Source organism: Rhea pennata, chromosome 5 (genome assembly GCF_028389875.1).
Source record: "Rhea pennata isolate bPtePen1 chromosome 5, bPtePen1.pri, whole genome shotgun sequence".
Lineage (NCBI taxonomy): Eukaryota > Metazoa > Chordata > Aves > Rheiformes > Rheidae > Rhea > Rhea pennata.
In genome coordinates, this window is record NC_084667.1 from 61,953,732 (window position 1) to 61,974,397 (window position 20,666).

The 20,666-nt window shown below is 40.5% G+C and overlaps 1 protein-coding gene across 3 annotated transcripts in view; it reads right to left on the reverse strand.

Annotated features, from left to right (window-relative positions):
- The window catches only part of BRF1 (BRF1 RNA polymerase III transcription initiation factor subunit), a 170,811-nt gene that overhangs the window by 124,846 nt on the left and 25,299 nt on the right, over positions 1–20,666 (reverse strand). For 2 of the 3 annotated variants that reach the window (XM_062577184.1, XM_062577186.1), the window contains exon 3: positions 1,635–1,808. In XM_062577184.1, coding sequence (XP_062433168.1) covers positions 1,635–1,808 — 174 coding nt within the window. The remainder of the gene's footprint in view (positions 1–1,634; positions 1,809–20,666) is intronic. The other variant, XM_062577185.1, reaches the window with a different exon arrangement.

The following is a 20,666-nucleotide window of genomic DNA, read 5'->3' on the forward strand; positions in this document are numbered from 1 at the left end:
TCCACGAAATATCACACAGGAAGTGTTCTCCATTTAATGAGAAGGAAAAAAAAAAAAGCAGGGGAGGGAATAAATTCAGGTACTTATAAAGTGTCAACCAGACCCGTACACATTGCACCTAACAGAGATGCATACTGGAACACTTCAAAGAAAGATGTGTCCAACAAGCAAAGGACTCTGGAGGTTTGCTGGAAGGGTTAGCCACACTTGCTACACAGACGGCTGCTGCACTACAATATACTTACTTGCCTGTTACAGCCATATTGCTTCAAATACTTTTTATCACTGCACCAGTGGGGAAAAGTGGATTTGCATATTACGACCAGACTATCATTTGGTAATATTAAATAACGACTGCAAATAAATTACTTCTAAAAAAAATGGTATGAGCATAATACTGGCAATGCTTGTAATTCAATACGGTCTTCTCAGAAGATGATAGAGTGCTATACTTTTCAAAGTTCTCAAAAAGGTTTTGCGTTGGAAAAAAAAGTTTAATAGTAAAGCCTTCCTTTTATAATTCCATTATTCCTGCAAAAACTCTTTTAAAATGCAAATATAACGACCACGTTATCAAAGCATCAATTCTAAGATTCTGAATATAGTTTCTGAAACTAAAAAGAACCTCAGATCAGTAAAGAAACTTCAGCTGTCCAACTACTAAGAGAAATATAGAATGAAATGAAGTAAACTTAAAAAAATACATACATCAAATAAGGTACTAGTAAGGCATACATCGCTTTAAAGTGGAGGAGGAGAGCTAATGCAATAACACAAGCAATTGGCTGTGTTCTCTTGTGTTTGTGATACTAAATATAAATTCCAGTAACTGAAACACAACATAAAAATATAAACATAAATAAATTTGAATGTACATCAGTATCTAAAGCTTACAAGGATGTTAAAGTTCTACAATACAAAAATAACGATGGTCTACAGCAAGCAGTACTCACTGGCAACTTAAACCCATGTGCACTTCAATCTTCAGTCACTGATTTCCTGTATGATCTTTGAGCAAATTACGTAATTTCTTAAATGTCTTTTCCCCCAAAACAGTAACGTTACTGCCCTACCCACAAGACTTAAAAGGAAGACATTCACGTATCTTGATGGAAGGCCTAGCAGAACTCAGATCTGTTATTTAGTGCAGACAGCACAGGAGGCTTGGGGTTAATTTTTGGTGTTTAAAAAAAATCCCCAGCAAAGAGCAGGAAGAGTACATTTTTTTTTTTAACCAGAAGGAAAATGTTGAAAAACAAGAAATTAAGACTTACTGAGGGGAGGCAGAGTGAAATTAATAGATCCTTGTAAGTAACAGTATGTTACCATACTAAGTACGGTACATTTAGAAAGGGAAAAATTTTACTTGAACACAGGAAAAATCCCCACTTGCTTCGTTATACAAAATCAGCAGTTAGAAATTACATCCTAAACACTTACCATTTCAAATTTAGAAAAACAGTCAAACTAAATAGCTGACTTATTAAAAGTTTTTTTTTTAATTGCCACTGCAGGAACAGTGCCTCTCCTACTCTCCTCCACCACCACCACCACCCCACCCCAGGCAACAGCAAAGGCATTTTATCTAGGGGTCCAAGTGGTAACTCCCATATTGCACACATGTGAAAGGATACGAGGAGTTCCTTCTGTCCTACACACCAGGTAGAGACATGCAGCAATTACGTGGGTCATCTTTCTCCCCCGGGTTAGGTGCTTGCTCACAGCCATCTTGAAAAAATTAAAGGCGGTATCCAGACAATGCTGATTGAGTTGAAGCTGGTTTCCCAAGTGGTGAATCTGACGTTTCCCTAGAAAAATTAACAAGAAAAAATGCTTAACAGTTTTGCAATTAATGTGCTTTGCAGGGTTTTTTTCTATGTTTTTTCTTTTAAGACAAAACTGAGGGGGGAATTTCTGATTTTCATATCTATGTGAAATATATGTTAGAATCTAATATTCACTCAAGTTTCTGGGAGCTATAAATCTTCAGATCTTCAAGACAAAAAAAAAAAACAGTCTACAACTCATTTTGGACTCTCAGTACTCAAATACATGCAATCACTGAGCCCTGGAAAACAAAGGTCAACCCAAGAAAGGGGTCAAAACATAGGCAGGTCGTTTGCCTGCGAGGTCCGTTCTTCCTCTGCTGAAGAGAGTTTGAAATCTAGCACTTGGTGAGCTGTAGAGATGAATTTCTGAAAACATCAGATCATGGCATGGTGATGCCAAGGTGCAAACAAATTAGACATTTTGCTGCAAGTCTCCGAGAACCCGTGAAGTTTGCAGTTCCTCTGACCACAAACTCAACCCGTAAAGAAAGGAGCTGTTCTCAGGGCTTCTCAGTGATCGCCACTGATAGGGAAGCACTTCCTTCCTTTGAACACTTTCACAGCAGAGGTTTCATTTAAGGCTTAGCTGCCAGACTGCAAAGATTAGTTTGTGGCTTCAGGAAAGCAAATGTGCCTTCACCCTTAAAAAGTATTCCAGATGATTCATAGCAGGAAGTGGTACAGCTGCTAAGACAGATGCTGCAAGCAACGTCCAGCCCATTCTCACATCTCCAGCTATGGAAAAGTCTGCTGAAAAGTCAGCTTAAGAGAAAGATGGGGGAAGTCAGGAGGAAAACAAACTACTAAAGATCCTCAACATAAGAGGTCAGACAGTACATCAAGAAAAATCCTTTAATTCAATGTGCTGGACAGATGTTTCCAGTATGTGTTTTTACAGGAAACACTCCTCTATTTCTGTTCAGAGATGTTAGAAGTAGCTTTGCTAAAGTATAGCGTACAAGTATGCTACGCTGGGCATAAGGTTTTCCATGTAGCTTAGCCACCGCTTCATACAAATGGTGGTGACTGCAAAACATTGACCAGAACACCACCAGTATATGAAGGCTATACTTTTTTTTTTTTTTTTCAATCTTATGCAAATTCCTACCCAATCATTATGCACAACATGCTACACTGTTTAACCTCTGAATAGTCTTCAGCCAGCAACACACTTTCACTTCAGCTCTAATACAACACAACTCCAGAAACCCAACTAGGATCAGCAAAACTGGCTAAATACAAGCTACAAAACTGTAGCTTCTCCTTTCTGCACAAATTGTAATTAGTATGCTCACTAGCAAGATCTCCCTAGGGTCACTTTTGGACAATCAGGTCCAAATGAAGAATTAATAACAGAGGATGTGTTTCACCTTCCACAAGAGGTATCAGGACAGTAAGCTACTCAAGAATAATCCAAAACCCATTAAGTCAATAGTTGTTCCACTAACATCAGCAGGCACTGGACAGATGCCCATTAGTCTTAAGAGTCTCAAACACAACTACTACATTTTTGCAAAATTGGGACTAATTTGCACTCTCTCTCCCCTGAACTTTATTTCAGGCTCTGCAACCTCCTGTCCAAGCCCCTATATTCTAAAGCTGGCTCAAGCCTCGTAAGTCTTTAAGAAACAATCAACTTGTTCTCATCTGGGCAGCAAAAATTCACTTACCTTTGAGTATTATCCAGTTCTGCACAGCAGCAAAGCAGCTTCCCCCATCACCATCCTCCCTGAGCAAGCCCACAACAGAAGCCAGCACAGATTGTATCAGTGCCTCCTGCTGTCACTAAAGCTCCCTACTTCCATCCTCCCAACATGATCTCTCTGAAGATCAAACCAGCAACACACAAAACAGTATTGGGTATTTGACCTGGTCCAGCAGTGACATATGGGCAGAACTGGGGCTACAGCTGGCACAGGTCAGTCCAGGTCTACTCATCCCCAATTCCAGCATTAAGACCCCCATCTTCTGTCCACCTTTTCCCTTCCACACATGAGGAAAAACAGAGAGATGTGAACAACTCCAAAGCTTCACAAATCCTTACCATATCTGAGAGCATCCCAGTACGGTAGAAAAGCAAAGACGGGTGCTGTGCAGCTAGCAAGTCCCATGAGGAAGGGACACGCTGCCCATCACACTGCCCTGCTCTACACTTTAAGCGTGGAGCCCATGTCCACCAGAGGCTGCCACAGACTGCTACACAGCAGTGCTCACAGCACGCAGGAAACATTTTTGCCTTTCAGGACACTGAAGCCAATTTTGCTGCTCTCCTCCTTACAGTTGCCTATACCTAAAGCCAGCTCTGGTCTAGTCCTACCAGAGATTTCTGTTCTCCAAGCTTATTTTTTTTTTTAAAGAACAGCCATACTGGATCTGTCTAGCCCAGTATTCTGGGGCAACAGAACAGCCATGCAGCTCAAAAAGACCTATCAGAAGCAACTCATTGCCAGACAGATCAAGAAACACAAGCTCTCAAGGAGAGAGGGGCTAGGAGAAGCTCCCCTTTTATATAAAAAACATCAGCCTGAGGTTTGTGACCTCCAAGAAGGCTACCAAGGCACTTGCATCAAAAGTGCCTTTGATTGGTGGTATTCTGGCCATGTATTGTCAAGTATGGTTATCAAGATGAAGACACAAAGAACTGCCATCTGTAGACATCGTATATACTACATGTAGATGTACCATCAGACGGAGACACAACCTTACCCATGCACCTCTCCCTGACTTCAGGGAGATTCAGAGTGGAAATATTGCAACAGTGACAGCAGTATCCCTTCTGAATAAGCCAGTACAAATCATTGTCCTCGGAGTCGCAAAGGCTGCCGAAACCAAGCAGAGATTTCAGAAGTTTTAAAAGCACAATTCAAACAACATTTACAAGTAAAGCTTCTGTAAAAACACAAAAAGCTTCCTTGTATCAAGGAAGAGTTGCATGCATTCCTGGATGCTTATTAGACTACTGGGAGGACTGGTATATGGGGCCAGCCCCGCTTGACGAGATAGTGGGACGAGGATGCTGCAGGTCACCACACAAAAAGTGATACAGAAGCCTGCCACACCACCACCACAGCAGCAGCTCATGTGGGTCCTGGGCCTAAGGAAGGAAGAATGGGCTCCAAATCAATGTTTCTGCTCCCAAAGCTTCCAGGAAGCAGCCTTGTGCCAAAAACATGCAGAGGGCACAAATGGTTGAGGGCTAAGGCAAGGACAGAGACAAGAGCTGTCACCTGTTCATCAGTGACAATCACATGTGTTGTAGTGATGCCACAAGGAAGAACAGGGAAGAGAAATAAACCTTTGGGTTGTCTCCTGCCTCCCACTCCAAACCTCAAGGATGGAAGTGGGGGCGGACAACAGGAGTCCAAACAAGCTCTACTAGAGGAGCTGCTGCTGACAGAAGAGAAGCAAGTAAGTCAGGCTCTCCTCCCGCCCGCTCTCATGACCACAGTGCATGACCACTGTCTGCCTTAGCCACTAAAAAAACCATACCTCTTCCTCTCTCCCCCCAGAAAACAAAAGAAAAAAAAAAAAAAGGACTGAGGAAAGGGCAAGCATGCACAAAATTTCTCCCCTGGTAGCTCCAGGCCTGTTCCTAGAATGAGGCCTTCTTTCTCATGTTCTCATACAAGGCTGCACATCTCAGAGAGCACGTAGGAAACAAAGAACATCCAGGAAGGGGAAAAAAAAAAAAAAAAAAAAAAGAAGAAAGAAAGAAAATTGAGGGAGATATTTTAAATTAGGTTCCTTCATAAGCAATCCTTCCCATGGAGCTGGTCCCATCTCCAAGCTATCATTAGTATTCTCTGCATACCTAACCTTTTATCTTCAAACACAGAAACATAATTCATCATAATCCATCTAAGGTAAACAGTATGCTTTTAAGTAATATGTGGCTTTAGAGCTGAGCTTTTCATGCATCTTCAATTTTTAAAAATAAAATTACTTTAGAGGTGGCTAGTCATTGTCTACAGATAAATATCAAAAGAATTCTGAGAGCACAAAATGGCATTAATCCACTTCAGAAATGTTGTTTCATTGAATGTTTTGCTCAACCTTCAGCAGACCAAAGAAGACTTTATTTCAGAGTGCTAGCGCTCTCTCGAGCTGTTTTGTGGTGTCACATCAATCATACAATTCACATTAAAATAAGACAACTATAGTACCGTCACTGGTCCTCAAAACAAACAGCTTTACTCAGCATAGGACAGGAAGAAGAATCTTAGAAATGGTGCATGTCTCAATGATTAATTTGCTTTTGCCCTCATCTCTTACAACAGAGGCAGAAATCTACTGCTTATAGCATCATCTAGAGATAAATATATTTGTTCTGCCACCAATCTCCTATTTATTAAAGAAAGATCAAAAGACTTTTCTCTTGAATTTGATGCAGCAACACACTCCTACTTTTCTGGTATCTTATGTAACATAACAAATCAGTAGGAAAAGTTAGCACTAGCAATTAGGTTTTTAGGCTTCTACGTAGGGAACATGAAACACCTGCATTCCTTCTGGTTCTTTCATGGAATCAAGAAGCATCTGCATTCAAAAGGTACTGTCAAAAAAAAATGTTACCAGCTAAATAGTCTTCATCCAATGATTTAGTTGTCAGGTGACAACTAAAAGAACATAGTTTTGTGATTCCAGGCTTATCTGTCGGTCTCATCAATTCAACATTTCCAGAACTGAAAAATGTGTCTCTAATATTGTATTTAGTTATAAATACAGCAATTTAATCTGTTCACATCTGAAAAGCAGATGTTCACATGCACAGAACTTGGACATGTGAAAATAATTTACCAGCATAAATTCTCTATCCAGTGCTCCACCTACCATCAACAAAGATAGAGATCAAATACCCATTTCATGCTGCCAGTCCTCCACACTAAAAAGTCCTTATACCTGTGCAAAGGTACCCACAAGTCTGCTAAGCTTTCAGGCATCTCTTAAATCAGCCACTGTTCCTCCAGCAAGATGGTCAACTTAGGGAGGAATTGCAGAGCAGCTACAAGCTACGGGGCTCAGAAGATAAGCAATTCCCCCCAGCAGATCCACAATGCTCCATTATGTCTATCAGCCTTTGAAAGCATTTCTCTTCCCACTGCTCCTTGCAAGCTGGGTGGCATTTTATAACCTTCCATTTGCTGTTTATCTCTTGACTTTCTTAATGGTTTGTTCTAGACTACCAGCACTGCTTCAACCAGCTCGAACCGCTGGCTGATGCCCGTTGTGCCAGTTTGACCATACGGTACCAGTGTGCAGCTAGTGGGTCGAGCTATCTGCAGGAACACAACATACCTTAAGATCTCAGCCCGAACAGAAGGAATATCCATCGTTACAATGCAATTTATTAGCAATCTGCTCAACTTAATACTCACCAGATTACATTGCAGTGTTAGGAACTCATCAAATGCACTGATCTGCTCTACTGGATGGAAAAGAAAAGAACTGCCAGACATTTAAGCTGTATCTTGCTCTGGGTTATAAAGCAAAACTCAAAACAACAAATTCCTGACTCTCTCATCCATTTTATCCAGCAAAATGACTGGGGGAGCAGGTGAAAGGAGGAGGTGGTTTGGGGGGATTATCCATTAACAATCTGCAACTATGATCTCAAGATTTGTGATCCACAGCTTCTTTGCCAGAAAACAGTAATGCAAATTAAATCTGCTTTGCCCTTTGGGCAATAGCATATTATAACTTGAACCATATTACTCCTTTGAGCGATACAGAGTATTATGAAAGAGCATCATGTGGAATAGGCAGAAAAAGAGCTACCACATATCACATCCACACTGGTAGTGTTTTAACAACTTACTTATTTCTGAATTGCTAAGCAAGAGTAGAATGTGTAAGAAAAAAACAACAGAGGTTAAAAAAAAAGGCATCCCTCAATAGATAGAGATTTTTGGTATTGGCAGCTTGTAATAGTAGTTTCCTTTCTTGGGTCTTACAGGTCTTTGATAGATGCTGGTATTTTCCTACCAAAAGAAATACAGTCTTTAAGGTTAAAGCTTACTCATGATGCTCTCCTTGCAATTTAGTGATGGCATTAAAGTGGTGACCTAGTACTTTTGGGAAGAGGACTGAGAATAGTGTCCTTCCAAAGCAAGTACTTCAGCAAGGACATTAAAATCCCTGCCCCCTCTCTCTGCATAATAAAACTACAAGAATGTTTTCTGTTAAAGAAAGAAAAAAAAATCTAGAAACTACAGAAATTTTGTGAAATACAAGACACATACTAGGCAATTCTCTTTATTTCTCAAGGGCACATATTGTCAAACAAAACAAAAAAAGAGAACCCACACCACAAAACACACTCAAGCTTGTACTTCTATAAGCAACAGAAAATCAAGTTCCCAGGCTACCAAGCAGCAAAGTTTATCACAATCCTGAATCTCCATCTAGAAACAAAAGGCCTTTTTCTCTATTTTAGTTTTCAGTTCCAAGTCTGCTAAAGAAGCGCTTCCATCAAACTATTCCCAGCATGCTGAAATAAAACGCTATCATCTTCTCAACTGATGCCAAGCTCAATGCTTTGGACTGCCATGTAAGACTTGAACTGACAAGCTCATATAGGACAGCTGAATTCTACTATCTTTTTATTTCAAAAAAATTTCCACCCTTTTGATGGAGGAAATAGTGGGTATTACAAAACATGTGTGGGCTAGAAATCACTGTCACAAAAACAGATTTGAAGTAAAAATTTGGTAATATTAAGTGCCTACACAAAAGGCAGCTGATAGCAAAACTGCAGTTTAAATTATTACGGAAGCAAAATAGAAAAAGGGGGAAAATCAGGTCCATCCTTTACAAGCAACTTTTTATGGCCTGGTTATTACAGAAACATCTTGTTCTTTCTCACCATTCAAGAGGAATCATACCTTTTTTTGGATCACTTGAAAGTCAGTAATGTCAAGCAGCTACAGCTCTGTATTAGTCTCACCTGGCTTCTGCCGGCTCATCTGCAGTTCTTCCCACGCACAAAGACTATTAGCAACACTGCTATTTCCAAGTAGCACATTTCAGTATGAAGCCTAAGTTTCCAAGAAATAAAAGGCAGCACATAAGCAGAACTTACATGAATTGTTATCACAACACTAAAATGCATCTTTGAAATCAGGGCATACAGATTTTCTCCCCTTCTGCAATTTGCTCCAGGGCCACTGGGAACTAACAGTACCCGAATCCCGCAAAGGAGTCATGTTAACAGCACTAATCCTTTCCACAAAGTTACGGTAACAAATACTATATCCTATTAAAAGAAATGTTTTGCATGATGTTTACTTGGGAATTCATTGGCAGAATATGAATTACTTTGACTGAATTTTATGTGCAGATTTTATTCTGCGCTTGGGTTTTCATTCCTTTTATTTTCTCTCTTTGAGAAAGCACACCGACAGATCTCCTTTTACAGCCGTCTTTATGCGTGGGCATCCCCGGGTGCTTTGTCCTATCTTTCGGTTCCAGCAAGTTGCAGCTTAAAGCCTCCATGAATCTCCTGCTCTTTGCTCCACGCCACGCTTCCATCTAGGTTATTTGTATTACAAATAAGCAAAACAAACCAACCAACCCACAACAGGGACAGTGCGGGAACATCAGTATACGGCTTCATGCATGAAGGCTGCTCCCAGAAGCCTAATCAGCATCAGAGTCCCATGATCAAAGACAAGAAACCATTTAAAGACCAAATAATGTCGAGGGAGGAAGGAAGGAAACCCAAGCGTTGACTGAGCATTTCCAGCAACACACACGATACTGTAAGCAAGAAGCAGCTTTATCTCCATGAGCTTATAATGAAAAAACCCAACAAACAGTAAAGGGAATAACATAGTGGGGCATCGCATCAGTGCTGACCTGGCACAATAACAACCTTTTATTTTATTAAGGATAGCTAGGAATTATTCCCAGCTATCCTTAATAGGTACACCTATAAGGAAAGTACCTAACAGATGCTGGCTTCATTCCCACGCTTTGTCTGACTTCAAGCTGACCCCCAAATCCCCACCGTCAAACCGCGGCTGTACCGAGGGTCCCCAGAGCGGCGCTTCCCCCACGTGCCATGTGCCAGGCACCGGGCTGAGCTGCCGGCAGCGAGCACACGCTTGGCCCCGCTCCGACGGAGGCGTCCCTTTGCCTAGGTCGCCTGGCAGACTGCTTTGGAGGCTGCCCAAAGGCAGGCTGCTACGGTCTGCTCGGCAGCACAAAACAGCTCCTGGCCTTTCCTCCCTCCCCTGCGATGCTCCACTGGCTCTGCCAGCACAGCCGTCTGGGGCTCTGCGCAGAAAATCAAACCAGTGAGCTGATCCACATTAAAGACAACACCGGGAAATAAAAAATAGATTTAATACAGACCTGTTTACTGAAGGATTGATGCCCCCATTTATCTTCTTAGGGCCAAAACTAGACTAACCGAAAGCACAGACCCGTATTCAGTGTCTTCACGTGCTAACAGCAGCCAAGCCCATCCATTGCGCCTCCCAAGAGAGCACCCCGTTACCGGGTGAGCCTCACTGCTTCTCCTGGTAAAGCCCTTTCGTTGCCTGTCAGACATTCATTCATTCAGCTAAAAATAACCCACACGAATCTCTAATATTAACGATCGCAAGGAAAAGTCCTGCTGGCAGTCATCACCCCAAGCACTTTTTAAATATTCAATACTAAGCTATTTTTCTTTCACCTAGAAAACCTGCTGTTGACATCTCTCTCCCAGAACTTATCTGCACTTCTTTAAGTACTCTTTTGCTCAAAATCTGTTGCAAGTCCTTGCACTGCACTAATGCCAAACAGGCCTGCAAAGGAGGCACCTGCCTCCTCAAACGCTTTCTGCCATTCTCCAGTTATAATGCATCACTGCCGCAGGGGCAGACTCGCAACTGGCCAGGGACAGACCATTTATATATATATATATATATATATATATATATATGTATATATATATATACACATATATATGACCACGGCCATTTGAATTAACTTGCCTTACAATTCTATGAAGTTTGGCATAGTAAGTGGTTCCTCTGATTCTTTGCATTCAGTTCCTGAAATTCTGCTTCCTGCGCTGGTGGTACTTCCATGTTTGCATTCCCATTATCCACCTAACCGTACCCGGAGTTCAACAACGGCCAACAGCTGAAGCCAAACTGCTTATTACAAGGCTGCCCCTAAACTATTGCTGATCTGTGCCCCATCATCCTTGCACAGTGACTTGCTGCTCTAGTCGTTGCTTGATTTTTTAATATAGCTAAAGAACTTTTTGCTAATAAAATTTTCACTGAACATTACTTCTCTTGACTTCTGGTATCGATCAAGAGTTGGAAAACCACGGCCAAGGCTGTCGTTAAGGAAAAACAAAGCCCCAAAAGCTGGTCTGTTGATTTGCTAACATCTGAAGGTATGGTATCACGACTGTTTTAAGTCAAGCTGAAGCCCAAGCTGCTGCTGAAAGCAGTGTTCCCACCTCCAGCACTACATTTACACAGCCTCATGCTGATACAGATAAGGGAACTCTCTCAGCTGAAAATCAGCCCAACCAACAAAAATTTAATTTTTTTCATTTGGACCAGCTCCCTCATGTAACTCAACAAACAGCTTCACAAGCACTAATGCTGGCAGAAGGTGGCTGGGGCGAGGAGAAACGCTGTCAGCAGCAGCGTACACGTGGATCGACTTAAGGCAAATGTGAGCCTACAGCCTAAATGGGTCAAAGAGAAAAGTACACGCTCTGCCTCGGCTGCTTCCTGCCTCGCTGCTACCGCTCCCAGCCCTCGCCGCCGCTCTCAGACACGGGTGCTTACATAAAAGTCTTATTATCACAGCTTAAATAAATGCTAACATGTTCATTAGTTGTCTGTATATTGAAATGCTTCAGGTAGTTTAAGATTAATTTCAAAAGCAAGCAAATACAGACTTTTTTTTTTAATTCCTAAAGTTTTTTCAGCTGATTTTTCTTCTCACCTAAAAGCTGTATCTGTTTCAGAGCTGAAACAGCTGAAAAGATGCACTACTAGCAATAACTGTGAACACATGCATCATCAATATAATGTGATGTAGCCCTCACTTATCTGCCACTAAGGGGATTAGGAAGAAAAATTTTAAGTATCAGGGACTTTAACACAGAGGTAGCTATTGAGCATGCAAGACTCTTCCGATAGCACCATTATCTAGACTTTGCTTTAATCTTTCTCTGTTTTGGTTGGATAGTGAGTTTTTTTTTTTTTTTTAAATGACAGTTATTCTTTGAGATTTTTCTAGAGCTATATGTTTTATTTTTTCCCCAATGCTTATCAATTACCAAATATTATTCTTGTCAAAACAAGAAGTGAAACATTTCTTCTGTCACATAGCATTACTGCTGATCCAAACACTAAATTTATCAAAATCTAAAGTCATTTCTACATCACTGCAAGGGGGAGGAAAAAAGATTTGCTCATAACATAATACAACAGTTTTGAAAAGATTTTTCAAAGTTTTAAAAACAGTAATTTTAGCAACATTAAAGAGGTCAGAACTTGCGTGATACATTAAAAGCAAAAAGCACTTAGCTAATGAGTAACTCTGACCAATCTACCCCTTAGCTAGGGGGAAAAAAATGTCAAGGATACAGTAAGTCACCTATTGGTGAAAGCTATCAGTATCTTCAAAGCAAAAGAAAAATGAAGATTCTAAACACAAAAGGATCCATTTCTGCAATGAAACTTTTTGGACTCAAAGAGCGTATAAATCAGTGCAATGCTATGTGCTTGCTGTCAGAAAGCTCCAGTGCCTTCCCTGCAGATCAGAGCTTTTGCAATGTAAAGAAGAGTGAAAACTGACAGGAGCTATTTTTCAGAGTCCTGCAGACACCACAGAAAGAGGCAAGAGCAGGCGACGACATTGCTTCACCAGGACCCGGAGGAAGCGGGAGCTGAAGGCTCTCCCCGGCCAGAACCACAACGGAGGCCATTGAGATGGAGACAAGATCAAAAGCAATCGAGTTACCGCGACTGAACAATTGCCACTTCTCAGCTGCACGCAGTCGCGGCTCGCTGGGGTCACACATCCTAAGGTTGATTAAGAAGTGAAAGAAAACAAATAAACAAACAAACTTCCCCTTAATCCATCTTCATGATTACTGCTACAGCAAAGCATTTTCCCTGCTATAAAAGCCAGTCTGTCCATTCCCCCTTTCCACCAAAAGGCTCCTGTATATCTCAGTGAACTTGTCCTACTTTCCTTGTCCATCTTTTAGTGCCTACCTTTTGCAACATGTCTGAGGCTTTTCTTGTCCTCAGATGCATGCAAAACAACTTTCGCCCCTAGAGTTCAGCCTGCCCCTCTGCTCACCAGTTGTTCTGTCAAAATACAGCTGTTAGTGGTAAATTATTCCCACTCTCCATCATCCAGCTCTGTAGGCAGGAAAGACCTCGCTGACAGAGATGAATACCCACATCACCTTCAACCCGTACTTGGCCTTAAGGTTGCTGCTTCTTTTTCAGGACTGCAAAAGGCCTTGGGTTCTGGGCTTTCGGGGTCTTTTTCACCCTCCATCCCACTAATTCTACATGCGGCTAATGGCCCCATCCAGACCTTTACTTCACTGATAGGCACAGACAACCCATGACACAGTAATCCCCAAAGTAAAAACTTCATAAATATCAACTCACTAGCAAATTCCGTAAATCATCGCAAAAAGTGGAAATCTGGGAGAAAGTCTCAAAAGAAAAGGGATGAAGACAGACAGAAGTAGTTGGAGGGAGGAGAAAGAGGCACTTAAAGATATCAAAGGGATAAGAGATAAAACCTAATCTAAAAATGGAAGTAGAAAGAGAGAAAAAGTGAAATCAAGCTGGGAAAGGCACAGAGCCGTAACAAAAGCAAGAGAGACTGTATTAGGCTAATACTTATTTAAGGTATTTTTATATGAAGCTGACAACTGCGGTCAAATACTTTATTCCTTTAAATGAAAAGAGTAAGAAGAAACCCATCAGTTAGGAAAGAGAGCATCAATTAATCTTTACTCAGGCTGCAGCTAAAGAACGAAACTCTGCCCTTAGCTCGTCCCTGACAACTGAGTCCATCAGCTACAGATAACACACGAGGAGGATGCATTTGAGGGGGCTGCTCCTCTTTACCAATACGAAACGCCTGTTTAAATCAGAGCTGCAACCCCTCTGGATAAAATTATCTATGGACTGCCAACAGACAATGGAACAAGTATGAACAGAGCTTCGGCCTCAACTTTCGTGTATCCTTCCTTCTTAAACTAAAAATAAGTGAAGGTTGCCACAAATCTCAGCTGAACAATAAAGTGAACCTGTGATGTTATTTATCAACCCCGTCTCTCGCGCTATCTACTCCACCTTTGAGTTGAAAGGAGATTTATGTTCAAAGAGAAAATGCACATATTTCAGCAATAGCCTTGCACTTCTTTATACAATAACATTTATATAAGTCAGATTTACAGACTGTTCCAGTAAAGAATTAAAATTACAATGCCATCTATGTGTTTCTACAAAGCCGACACAGCCCTCTTAGAAAATATTTGGCATATTTGAGTGCTCTCCATTTGTACATATGTAATCTTTTCCATTTATATGAACCTACTCCTCACAAACGGGATGTCATTAGCAACTTTTCTGGGAGTGGAGAATTCTTGCTAGACTTTGCTCTCCTCCTCAGGAATCCTTAATCATCTTAGAGCTAAAGAGGGAACGCCAGGGAGGGGGGAGGCCGGGGGGGAGGCCGGGGGGGGGGGAGAGGGGAGGTGTTAAGGACCCAAAGATTGAACTTTCAGCCTTCATCCAATAACAGAACATTAATTGTTAAGAAAGGAGCAGAAGATCACCAGATTTCTGGAAGATATTGGAAGTTCAAGCCATAAATAGATATAAGCATCAACTCATGACTAAGGACTAATAATGTGAAATTAAAGGAAAACCTAAGTACAGTATTAACAAGAACTCCCTTATAATACAACTCATCGGACCTTATAATAGTTTCCCAAGGGAAACAGCAGAAACCCCCACTGCTTGGAACATATGAATCCAAGAAGAGCAAAACACAAGAAGAATGCATGCTAGCAAATGAGCTTGTAGGAGAAAAATGAGGTAAGATGGTTTACTGGGTTCAAGTAAATTCTCACGGTTTTGCAAAACTGGAAAGCTTCGGACAGAAACTTGCAACTACTCTGTATGATAATTATTCTATATTTTCAATATTCAGGCTAGAAAAAAAGATTTTCCCCACCCCCTTTCCTCCCCAACTAGCCAGCTCTGCTGATTCAGCAAGCAGCACTTCAGCATGCTTGCAGTTTGGGGGCAGAACAACACAGACCCAATGCCAATCAGACCTTCTGACCAACCTGCAGAGCAAATCCACCCACTCAAGTTCCTGCCTCTCAAAAGAATTCCCCTAGTCACAACTTCTCTTTTTTTCCTAAAATTATGTATTGCATTAATGACACTTTGAAGAATAAACTCAACACTTGTTTTTGTAGCAAAGTTTGGGAATCTTCCTCCATAATCACATCTTTAGATATCAAGTTCTTTCGTTTTTCTGGATAATTCACTCACCCCCACTAGTAGTTAAAGAAAATTTCAGGTAAGCACAATACATTTTCCTGCTCTCTAAGTGCCAAACCTCAAAGATCAATTACAACACGTTTTTCTGTGCAGCATGACTCCAATATAGGATGTGAGATCATTCATTAAACATACATTTCCAGGACTAGATGCATTATTAATTCATTTTCCCCTAGGTAATATGGCATGGTGAAAAATAGCTGCTAGAGAACATACTGACTAAAGATTTAAACAGAAATCAGTGGATTTATGTGATGATTGCTATACAGCAACCTAACAGATCTCATTAAAGGAGACATGGTTTCTTCTCCCCTGATACTGTTACTGCGCCTATAGAGTACACACTGATATTTAACAAAAGGAAGAACACTGACTGCAACCTACCTCAGAAATAGTTCCTATAAAACTTGTGAGAATGATCTGACTGAATTTAATAAATACAGACTCTGATGACAGACAGCTCTCAACTTCATAAGATTTTTTTCGCACTGGTGACTGTCTGGAAAATCCTTTTTTAAAAGAAAGAAAAAAGAAAGAGTCCGTTATAAAACGTTACCTGCCTCAGAGTTTCAATTAGGCAGGTGCTGCAAACATCAGGATGAGATTTTACAGTTGTCCGTTTTGACTTTGTGGAGCTGCAATCAAGGAAGCTGCCATAAGGAATCATTTAACATCAGGATCATCTTGAACCTAACAAATATACTGCATTGGCAGAATCTACAGAGTAAATTCTATTTATGCCATACTCGTAAGTTCTACTGCTGCATTAAACAAGTTCAGGGACCAGGCTTTTCACCCACAAAACAACTGTAATTTGGTCCCATTTCTTTCCTACCTTTTGTATTTTCCTCTAAAATCATAACAAAAGCAGAGAAGCAGAGAAGATTTTGCCTCACTTTATGCGAGATGACCTTACATCCATGTATCAGGAGCCCTGGCAGCTAAGTTAACGTCAGAACACTTAAGTGAGCATTTCTGTATGGTCAAATCACCACTCCATTAAACTATCATATAGCAAGAAGTATAGGTCCTGCTTTGTTTAATCCAGCTTCACTTACATATGCTTCAGCGTTCAACTACCTCTTGAAAGCTATGCTCATATAGATGAGAAGTTGAACTCTGCTTCTGCTGTAACAGTCAAGTATTTCTGAAGCCTCTGAATCAATCTTGTTTTTAGTCTCTGGTAACTGTGCCTGCTATCGTTTTGAAATCATAGCACTCCAAAACTTCAGTAAAACATTTTGTTCCAAGTGGTACATGTTGTCTGTCTTTTATCCTTTCCACAGACTAAATCAGTAATGGGTATCTGACACAGAGGTCCTTCTTAGCTTACTAGTGCGCAAGTACTGCTGGAAGAGGAGAAAAACCACATGCAATTCTCCACATAACACTGCTCAGGTACATGGCAGTCCATCACTTCTGCTGGCAGGTGAGGTGCAAAGGGAAATACCAAATACACCAAATACACTCTTTGAAGAATTGTATTTCTGTTTCTGTATCACCTCTTACGCTCCTTTATGCTTGTCTTTATCTTCTGCTGAAGTTTTCTTATGATTATAGTTGGTTATTAATGTTCAGCATCCATGTAATCCTACAACTTAACTTTCCTGGCATGACAAACCAATGTTTCTCAGAAATCCAAAGCAATCTCAAAGCTTTAGTTCTCTGTGTCAAAGACCTTGATCAATGTTAAGTTTCCCTTTCTTTTTTTTTCCTCTCTCTCTCTCCTTAAAGCTGATATCAAACACTGCAATGATCTTGGAATGAAATATTTGTTCTACTTGTCAGATCAAAAAGTAAAGAGCAGAGTTTGGGAGAAAAAAAATACAGAACTACCCACATACACAGCAGAACTGTCTAGTCAATGGCAAAAAGAAAATGTGCTACATCTTATTTTAGCACCGCTGTAATGGGGCACGTTATTTTTGTACCCAGGTCAGAAGCAACATTATTTTTATTTCCAGTTCTCCGGGAATAGAAACAGGGTGCAAACTACCCTTGAGGAGACTAGTATACATCTGCCATCAATGCATCGTCTGTGAACAGAAAGAGACAGAGGTATGTTTATGATCCACAGGATGTCTAACAACTTTATTTTGACCAAAACTATAGATACCCATTTGCTCTCAAGGAAGAGGCTGGCAGCAAGAAAGAGTTAACTTTTAGTATAGGGCCAGCTGGAATAACATAGACCACTCAGACAACAAACGTCACCTCACAAGCACCCTGGATTTGTTCCAAAAATCACTTGAAAAGTGGTATTCTTTCTTGACATGCTCAAGGACTAATTCAGCTTGTACCAGAAGCAGCATTTTTTTCCCTAGTGCATAGTAGGAACCATAGACTTTAAATCAACTTTGAGATAATTTTAAATAGTCTCAGCATCCACACTTTCCCATAACAGCACTAAGAAAGCTGACAAATTATTTTCCTTGTATTTGAGTTTAAAAACAAAGATTTTATGCACCTGAAAAAACGTCAGGCTATTCCTCCACCTTCACACACACACACTCACAAGGAAAGAAGCCTTTGCAAACAGAAATATATTTTCTGGAAATATATTTTCAGGAAAGGGACTGTACTTGCAAAGCTATTCACCCACATTAGTATAGCTTATGAAATCACTTAGAGGATTTCAGCTGACATTGAATAATTTTATTTCTAGCTATTTCCCTGAGCTCACAGCCAGGGAAGTAAGCAAATATAACACCTGCTTGGATTTGGCAAGCTGCATGGGGTGCAAAATAATCAGGCAACCCCTTTAAAATCTCCCTCATTTGCAATTGCTGATTTGCTGACGATAAGGAGATAGCTGTGCTCACCTTCAAAAATGGGGATGAATTTGGATTAGCAAATGCTGAGGATTCGTCTCACATGTAAAATGGAGGCTGGTAGTTAGAAAGTAGTGAATGATATAAGACTAAGAGCTACTACTGACTTCCTGCTTTTTCACACAAGGCCTGCTCTTCCCCTTTTCACTCCACAGCAGGCCTAGGGAAGAAATACGAGAGGCAATGAAAAACCAGCCAGAAGAGTAGGTGCAACATGGGCAGCTGGGCTGCACTTTTAAACATTTGTAATTTGTAGGAGCATTTTCCTAATCTTTCAGTGATTAGAAGAAACCTGTGTCTCCTTTTTATGATAGATCAGGTAAAATATCAGAGGATAAAGGTCCCTGAGATGGTTGAAAAGGGAAATCTCACTTGCCCCTTTCATCTCCCTCATCACACAGTCTAGCTCCTCCCTTGCACCATCTCCCATTGCTCCTCAGATTTTGTGGCAAGTCACTAACTCAGGAAAATAAATAAATAAATAAATAAAATACAGGTAGTTTTCTACTGGATTACTGAATTCAGTAAGTTCAGTACTGGATCTGACAAGTACCAGAGCCAGAGCAAGGCAGGGAAGCGAGACGCCGGCAAAGGGAGCAGATCCTCCTTTCCAGCAGCAGCAAGCCTTGAGAGCAGCTCAGTGGTAACACGCAACACCCCCGACTTGTCTAAGATGCTACAAGGAGTTTGGAAGTACAGGTTTACAGCTGTCTGTACTGCCTCAAAATCTGTAACATGCATATTCTATGAGCAAAGAGAACAATCTCCTAACCTGTTTTAAAGCATGTTTTTTTCCCCACAGAAAAGGATTTCTGTGTATCTGAGCTTGCGTGTACGTGTACACATGCCCAAAGGAACCAGAAATGCCTTTCTACATCAAGTGGCTCCACAACATCCTAAAAGCAAGTAACAGAATGATCGCTAAGGATTAGCATCTGTGCTATAACTCATGAGATCACAGCTGGGGACTCTGTACTGTTCGTGTGTCCCTTTTAGGCAAACTCATGGGATGCTTTCTAAAAGCAAAGAGCCCTGAAGATGGCTGTACCTTATTTCTTGTCCTTGCATAATTAATACATAAGTGACCTTTAGGTTCGGTATGCTCTATACTTCTTTCAAAAACCTCGGCCCAGACCTAATGTCCAGCTTCTGGAGGGCAGCAATTTAACTTAAATGGATGATAAAGCAAAGTGCAAGAGACAAACTTACACAGCCCCCGTTGTAGCAACACCAGGTTCATGATTCCTTCCATAAAGTTGCTTTCCTTGAATACTGACTTATAAAAGCAATCAAACTAGCACATCTAGGGTACAATGTAAATAGCATTCATATACAATATTACATGTAATGAGTCAGACACGTATGTTCTCACATATAACTTATTCTTGCACCAGAATCCAAATTCTCTGTATGCTCTCAGGTACTGGAGATACGATGCTAAACTGCGTTATCTAAACTGCGTTATGTTCCATAATACACTATCCAAAAGCCTACTCATCAACCGAGTGGCTTTAGAACATCTAAACAAAAACAAAAACAAACTTTTCTTTCAAAAATCCTATCCCTAAATGATTTGATCAAAAAAATCACTTACAGGCTCGTTAGCATAATATGATTTCTTAGGAAGCAATGTATTTGAATATAATTAGCAATTTGTTTTGTTGTATTCAGTGCTATTGACTTTTCTTTGAAGAAAGATCCATCTTTGATTGAGTTTGCTATTGTTCCAGCTTAGGAAAAGCCTCTTTGGGTTGAAAATCCGGAAGTACCCTGAATGGACTTTAGAGTAACTAAATAGTCACTTACCTTTTCACTTAGTTTATCTTGCGTTTGCTTGAGAGAGCTTTGTTGTAATAGTACAAAGGCTTCAAACTGACATGATTGAAGCCAGACTTCTAAATTCGTATTTTGGATCCTACACAATAATGCCGAGCAATCAGCTCCTGCTGATGTCCAGGAGTAGGTCTAAATAACATGCCTCAAAAACAGGTTTAAGCATGCTCAGCCCAGCTCCTTGCTACAAGCAGTTCTTAGCCCAATTGGAGCTTGGGTTCACACACGCTGTACTTCTATCTCTACTTCTATAAAGAGAGGTTTTTAATTTCTATTAAATTACAATCAAAGCAAAAAAAATCACAGTATTTATGAAACACAATAAAATTCGTTTTTGAAGTGCAACGTTCTCTATATAAGAAATTATGTGTAAAACGATAGCAACAGCAATACTTTCCGGAGGATTATCCCATTTGACAACCTCCCCCCAAATTATTTAACATTCCCTCATTTTTACCTACATAGTTGACATTTTCTAGACTTGGAATACTGTTCACTAGTAATTAATTGTCTATACTGTCCCAAGTGAGTCAGTTACTTGAGTACAAAAAGACAATTAAGAAAAATAGTCATCTTAAGGAAGGACTTGCATCTTTAAGCACATGATTTCCCAT